Source organism: Trachymyrmex cornetzi, unplaced genomic scaffold (assembly GCF_001594075.2).
Source record: "Trachymyrmex cornetzi isolate Tcor2-1 unplaced genomic scaffold, Tcor1.1 scaffold147, whole genome shotgun sequence".
NCBI classification, from domain to species: domain Eukaryota; kingdom Metazoa; phylum Arthropoda; class Insecta; order Hymenoptera; family Formicidae; genus Trachymyrmex; species Trachymyrmex cornetzi.
The window spans coordinates 1,699,654-1,707,502 of record NW_017296059.1 but is presented as its reverse complement, the minus strand read 5'-3'; the positions used below and the strand labels follow the sequence as shown (position 1 = coordinate 1,707,502).

The 7,849-nt window shown below is 30.5% G+C and overlaps 1 protein-coding gene across 2 annotated transcripts; it reads right to left on the bottom strand.

Annotated features, from left to right (window-relative positions):
* Positions 1-1,850: 1,850 nt before the first annotated feature.
* LOC108757646 (fatty-acid amide hydrolase 2-A) lies at positions 1,851-7,473 on the bottom strand. Of its 2 annotated transcripts, XM_018502125.1 has the most exons (10): positions 7,195-7,473; positions 6,821-7,040; positions 5,170-5,384; positions 4,898-5,009; positions 4,610-4,767; positions 4,331-4,468; positions 3,533-3,634; positions 3,298-3,465; positions 2,447-2,629; positions 1,851-1,980 (listed from the first exon to the last, which is right to left on the bottom strand). In XM_018502125.1, exons 1-10 carry the CDS (start codon positions 7,351-7,353, stop codon positions 1,876-1,878), a joined length of 1,560 nt encoding a protein of 519 aa, XP_018357627.1. In that variant the 5' UTR covers positions 7,354-7,473; the 3' UTR covers positions 1,851-1,875. The 2 variants fall into 2 exon arrangements, with proteins under 2 accessions (XP_018357627.1, XP_018357628.1); XM_018502126.1 differs by lacking the exon at positions 4,331-4,468.
* Between the last annotated feature and the right edge of the window lie 376 nt (positions 7,474-7,849).

The window sequence follows — 7,849 nt, the reverse complement described above, 5'->3', positions numbered from 1 at the left end:
ACAGCGTGTCGAGCGCCCCGAACGAATGCCCCTTACGTCTACGAGCGCCTTAGTACATTCCTAAGCGTCGAGCGGCATTTGGATTGCGCGTGGGGCGGTACGGTGAGGGGGATAGCTGGAGGCGGAGTGGACTCGAAAATAGGCCGAAATGTGCATTTCGTGCCGAGCCCTGGGCTATATGAATACCGCCCCGTGTCACGTCCCTGGTAGCAAGCTGACGTCAAAATGACGTAGCTTGCTACTTGGGCCGTGGTCCAATTCATACTGACAACGCTCATGAACATCGTTTGTCTTCGTTTAACATTTGACAAACAATAAGGATGAAATGATTTTTAAGCGTTGTGAAAGTGAATCGGACCGCGGCCCTGGGGTGTTCCACAGTCGATAGCTCTGTTTAAAATGTACTATAGAGAAGTATAGAAAAAAGTTCTATGTTTTTTAATGAGCGTTTTGAATCGGTAAATCCCACCACTGTGACAAGATAACAGACAAACTGAATATTTCTGATTTATTTATATCTATATAATTTAGGAATTGTTTGAGGAAATTTAGGGAAAGCATTTAAACACTTGGATAATAGCTATTTTTCTTGTTGTTAACAAATTTTGTCATGCGTCAAGTTAGCAGACAGCGATTTTATTTAATATATTTTATGAATGGAATCGATTAGAAATCGTTTCGGGAAGCCATCTTCATTATTATTTTCATTTGGGAAAAGTCACTATTTAGTAATTCAATAGATTTACACATTACGAAAACGAATTAACAAAGCCCGGGTTCACATTTGTAAAAAAAATTACTTATGTATAATTATATGTAAAATTGTGCATAAAATTGTGTGTGAGCAATTTTTTTTACATTTTTCTAAACTCGTTTTTTTTTAAACGAACAATGAAAAAATTATTCCTTTAATTATTTTTATTTTTTATATTATTTTTAATTGTTTTAATATTACTATTATTAATTCCATTACGCAGAAAAGTAATTTAAAACATTTTTTTTAGGCATTGTAAGTCACATGGACGAGTTCAAAGAGACCATAGACTATATTTGTAACTCCTTCGATAAAATTCTCCGCATGGAGGAGAAGGAGGAGAAGAAGGAGGAGAAGAAGGAGAAGGAGGAGAAAAAGGAGGAGAAGGAGAAAGAGGAGAAAGAGGAGAAGAAGAAGGAGGTGGAGAAGAAGGAGGAGAAGGAGGAGAAGAAAAGAAGGAGGAGAAGTATTTATATATTTTTCCAAAACAAATTTTTTAAATTTTTTTGTTATTTTCTGAAACGAAAATTATTCCTTTCATTATTTTTTGTTTTCACATTACTATTATTCATTACACAGAAAAGTAATCCTTTTAATTTTTTTTGCACCATAAAAGTTCTGACATGAATAACAAACTGGGAGAAGACGATCTTCTGTTATACCAGACTATCGATGAAGAATTCCACTTCCTAGTACTTACGATGGCAGACATCCTCGACAAAAAGGAGGAGGATATTCTCGGGGAAAAGGAATATGTTAAAGGAGCCTTCCGCTTCATCTCGAGCGTCATCAGAAACCTGTTCAGTAATTAAAAAAAAAAACAAAAGTTTTATCGTAATAAAGCTTTGCTTTAGGATCCTATATACTGTACTGTCTATGAAATTAATACCGAGAGGATGAGGGAAGATGTTTTTTAATTTAATCTTTCGGGGCCTTATTTCCATCTATACAAAATATATATTCAATAACGTTTTTCATTATATAAACATTATCGAACTTAATTGTATTTCTTGGAAATTTCAGTATCAAATTAAATTTAATTATTTTTTATATTTTAAAAATTATAATACATTTTCAATTATAAATGAATTGTCGCTGCCATATAAATTATACTATGCTTCTCAGACGACTTCTCTATCCTGTGGTTCTTGCCAACCGCCAAATTTTCTTTCGATTTCTTGCGCCACAGCAATCGTCAAATGGTCACAGCCCGGATTCGCGACGATCTACAAAAATTAAGTTAAAACTAATTAAATGTAAATGATTCATCAATCCTTACAGAAGCTCTCTGAATTTATCAATTACAAATTCAAAATTATAAATAAATTAAAAACCAATACAATCTGGACACAGTATAGCAATATTTAAGTACTTTAGTCATATAGTAATAGAGACAAGAAAACAAAATTCTATCTATATATTTTGCATCTTTCGGTCGGTATTAACAGTCCTTTCTTTTCCAAGATCTTATGTAAATGATCTTGAGATGCTAATACAGCTCTATGTAATTGTTTTAGGATTATACTTAAGGTCTTAAATATAAGAATCAATTATGAATATCGATTTATATCGTTTCCGTAGTTTCGATCGATTATGTAATCACTACTGAGCCTGTTTCTTGGCTCTTAAATAAATAAGTTATTCAATTTTTTACTTATGAATAATTAAACACTGATGGCTTTATTTTTTTACTTGAAGTCCAATCGGCAGTTGATTTTTATCGAAACCAAGTGGACACTGCGTGACCGGAAATCCCAGCACGTTGAAAATCATCATGAATGTGTTATTAGATATGTTGTATAAACATTCGTGAGGATAATGCGCCGACGAAGTAAAGCATGGACAAATTAATACGCCATCATTACCCAGCAGCTCCTAGCAAACGTTATTATAATATTAACATAATCGAATATAAGACATTAATATGTTAAACAGACAAAAGTTAAAAAAATGTAATATATACAGAGAGGGAGGTGTCTGGTAAGTTTTGACAAAACGCTTGTATGTAGATAGAATGGATTAAACTGAGTCGAACAGTCTTCTACCATTTTGCAATTTTCGTATTAATTAACAAGATATTAATTACTAAAAATCGCTGAATATTGGATTTTAATAATTTTTTACTCAAATTTTCTCAATTTTACGCAAAAACAACAAGAGACAAAAATCATTTATTTTAAATTGAATAATATCGTGGCTTGTTTCAGATTTAAATGCTTCACTCCTACAACGCACATTAATCAAATGCACAATTAATAGACGTTTGTTGGTGAAACATTGTTTGGAAATTTCTCTTTTCATAAATTCTCAAAAATTCTCGATAAGATTGACTAAATGACATATATATGAGAGAAAGTGCTATTTATAGTGCCAAGGAAATATTTAAAATTTGTAAACATCAATATTTCATCAAAAAAATAATAACAACATAGTGTCGTTATATGTACATTTACAAACTTAAAAATTAATTGCAGCTTTAACATAAAATCATTAATTTATGCAAGTGGTTCTAATAATTTGATTATCCATTGTAGACACTCTACCTCAAATTGCTTTCTCAATCGCGTCCTTAGTTCCATCATTTCGTTATAAATGCTGACTGGGAAACTTTCGACAATATTCTTGATTAGTCCGAAAAAAATAGCAGGAAAAGTATGCGGCGACATGAAGGAAATATATCTTAGTATTTCCATGGACACGCTCTTCGATTTCTGAAAAATTATGAAATATGCATTTGTGACATATATCTTAATAATGAATCTCGTTATTTAACTATACCTTAGGATTATCCCAACGATTAAATATTGAATATATGTCTTTGATACTGAGAAGAATAATCGCGCTTAATTCAAAAGATCGTTTTATATCTTCAAAATTTGCCTGCAAATGATAAAAGAAATAAATATGATATTTATCTATATTTGCCTCCTAAGGTATGCTTGCAATAACTTCTTTACAAATTTTTCTAATTTAATTTAATTTAGGAGGGATTATTAGTGTTTCAGATTGATTGTATTGAAAGTCCGAAAGTTACTGGCGTGCAGTCATGTGTGTGTCTGAAAATTATATAAATTTTTTTAATAAATAATAATAATGTAATATTTGAAACGTCCCACTTTGATTATAATTGACTGTTTCATATTATAATTTGATTTATTCATATAAATAATCTTGTTTCTAAAATCTTAGCATTATTTATCTATATAAACACTATTATTTTTTAAATTAAAATTTTAATCTTTTGAATAGGATGAAATCTATATACAACATTAAATTCCTCAATATTACATAATTTAAACGTTACATAATTTTTAACAATTATGTTATTACATATAAATAAAATGTTATAATTGTTGTGCTACATATAAATATTGTGTCATATTGCATAATTTTTGTTATTATATGTAAATACATTTTATTGTATATATTATTTTTAATTAATTACCGAAAAAAAGTTAAATTATTACTGTGTTATACTAAACATATAAAGAAATAGTGTCTATTTTGTCTAATAATTTAATTTGTCTTGATAGTAAATTAAGAGTAATTTATAATGTAAACAAAATTCTGACATACTTTTTCCACTTTAACACCGCTTATTGCTTCTAGATGTCTCATTAATTTGTAAATTGCTTCTTTTATATCAGTTGTTATTAAATCTGGAAGCGGGCCGTAATTATCGATATAAAAATACTTTATGTCGCTCAGATGCACCTGTACGAATATGCAAATCTTGCATAAATAAGTATTATAAAATAATGTCCATTTATATCAACTTTATTCATCATTTATATCTTATATATATATATATACATATATAGAAGCGGTAGTTTATAAGATTAAAAAAATTCTGACCTTTTTATTAAAGGTAATCCTGGCTTCATCTGATTGTGACATCACTGTTAATAACAGAGGCAGATCTGTAGCGTATCTGACCATTGAACCAATTGAGAAAAATGTAGACCAATTTTTATCATTTGAACTAGGTTTATGACCTTCTATTGATATCCAGTCTAAAATATAAAATTATTTTATCTATTGTATGTCGGTTTATGTTGTTTTATAAATAAGTAAACAAGATTAAAATTTTTTATTAATTGATCGTTCTTTTTTTCCATTATTGATTGTTCGATGAAAACTTACTTGGTGTGGGTTTATGGCCAAAAATACCGCAAAACATTGCCGGGAGCCTAACGGATCCACAGATGTCTGAAGCTAAACCTAGAATCGAAGCGCCAGAGCCAAGAAGAGCAGCCTAATTAAATACAATGTTTAACTATTACAAAATTCCATTATTTATATAAAAGTTTATATATATATTATTTATATAAGAATTTTTAACTTTTACAAATTTTTGTAATAAGAATTTTCAATTATGAAAGAACCTTCGCGTCATTTGTATAAGAGAAATATACCTCGCCACCGGAAGAGCCACCAGCGGTCCTCCGTGTATCATAGGGATTTCTGGTGATACCAGTTATTTTGTTAAATGTATGCCACCACATACACAATTCTGGAGTGTTACTGACAAGAAGAGGAATTCCACCGGCCTTGCGAATCCTCGCCACAACGTCGGCGTCTTCTGTCGCTTTCAAGGAAACATCTTTCATTCCCACAGAATAACTCATTCCTAAACAAGTTTTATATTTTGAATATATATACATATTACGTGCTAGTATAAATGAGGATGTTAAAAAGAGGTCAATAGCGTTTTTATTATAGATTTCAACTTCCCTTTTTCATATTATGTATTTGTAAAAATTATGTAAAGGTATGATGAATTTTCATCTCAAAGAACTCGGAAATTAAAAAATTTTTACATTAATTTTTGGTACACAAGTTCCTGGCACTGAGTAGGAGAATTAAAATTAATTTATTATTTGCTATATACTTAAAATAATATATGCAAAGTACCTGAGTATCTTTCTGAAAGTCTAGAGATCTCTGTGGAATTAATGTTTAATTTATTTAAAATTTAAATACGTCAATACGCCACGTCGGACATGCATAGTAATCAGTATATGGAATGGTAAAATGATGTCTAACGCAATAACATATATTACGTCAAAGAAAAATTTTTAGAAAATTCTAAGAAAAGCTTATCTATATCAGGATGAGTTAACTGGAAAACATTTCATTAAACCATGCGAATTACCAGATCGTAGTCATATGTGCTAACAACGAATTCCAAGTAATTCAAATAGAAAAAAAAGGAGAAAGACATAAGAAAAGTTAGCGATCTTAATATTTCGCGCTTGATATAATTCTATAGAACTATTAATTATTGTTTCCATTTCCTTATAATTAGTTTTGTGCGTGCGTGCGTTCGTGCGTGAAATGCAAAAATGTAAAACGTGCTGGGATTATTGAGCGTTGTGTATACTTTGAAATTTGCACGGACAACAAATGTGAACCTGAGTTTAATAGTTTTGACAAACATCGATCAAATATGAAATTTAGCACAATTTCATGTTATTACATAAAATTCCATTGTAGTTAATTTCACAAGTAAAAATAAGCAAATACGTATATATCGATTTAATGTAAAGTTTATATATACAGGGTATGTCAAAAGTTTAGAAACGACCGAATATCTCGAAGGCAAAGCATTTTTGAGAAAAATGTTTTAGATAAAAGTTGTAGGATTTAAAAAGATCTATTCACTGATTACATCCGCTTGACCTTGAGTAAAGTCGCCAAGATCAGATCAAGGTCAAACTAATTTTTTCAAATAGAACACCCTATTTTTGATGCCAGAATTTAATAGCTGGTGTCAAGAGCTTTCATAACACTGTAATAAAGTTATTTTTTATTAAGTATTTTTCTAGTTATAAGGTTCGAAGGTTACAGTACCGCCGATTAGCATTACGCAAGGTATCCGATCGACGACTAAAACCTCTTGAATGTTGTTTAGGATAATGTCTTGGATAACGTTTGTCAAGATCAAAGCCATTAGAGGTTGTATTTCTTATTTTTATTTTTACGTAAAAAAATGAATTCTTAATGCAAAGTATGTGCATGCCTGTATGTATTCAAATCGTGGAAAAATGAAAGTACGTAACTCACCTTGAACAGCAATACTTTCTTTAATTGTGATAGGTAGCCCGAGTAACGGTTTCTCGTTCGCAATTTTCGCCTCGTCTATTATTGTTGATTGTAGGAAATTATCGATTTCACGTGCTTCTTGAATTGCCGCATCGAAACGATCTTCTACGATAGCATTGATCAACGGATTCACTATCTTGCATCGCTTCACATACGTGACGATCACTTCCTCGGAGCTGATCTGCCAAAAATTAAGTTATTAATTTGGAATAATTTTGAATCAATTATATTCAAGTAATTTTTTTCAGTGCATGCATCAATTTGGCAATAATATATTGCCTTCTAAGATGAGTAAAATCTTTCGAGTCTAATCAACAGAGTGACAGTAAACTTACTTCTCTTTTACGGATTTTCTGGGCAATTTCTGTCGCCGATAGTAGCAAAATTTGATCTTCGATCGGTGGACATCGCAGTCTTTTCTTCAAACCTTGCAATTTGAAGAAAGGCCCGAGCAAACAACGTAGAAAAAAAAAGAAGTACTTTATTATTCTCATCGCTTAAATCTTCTGTATAGAACGATATAACTGTTCTGACAATTTTTTTTTATATCGTTAAGACACAAATCGTTAAGACATAAAATCTGAAGTGAATTTATAATCTTTCCATAATATCAATTATTCTTATCGCTTAAAAAAAATCTTTATTACGTATTTCTCTTTAAAGATTTCAAATTTTTCAACTTCGCAGTTTTGAGATTTATATATCACGTTGGTATGCGATCCAAGCAGGTTAAAGATTTCGAATGTCCTAAATAAGGAGAAAAGTTTTATTTTTAGGTCACGAAATATTACCACATGCATTTTATATTATTAACTTAAACTCACTGAATGAACAAAGCAGAGATCACTGCAGAGAATGTTTAATAATAAATGGAAACTCCATAACGCATTCTATCACGTTATTGCAATTTATCCACTTGATTGTTTCTAACTTAATCCATCGATGTTATCCACTTGATTGTTTGTAACTTAATTCATCGATGTTATCATA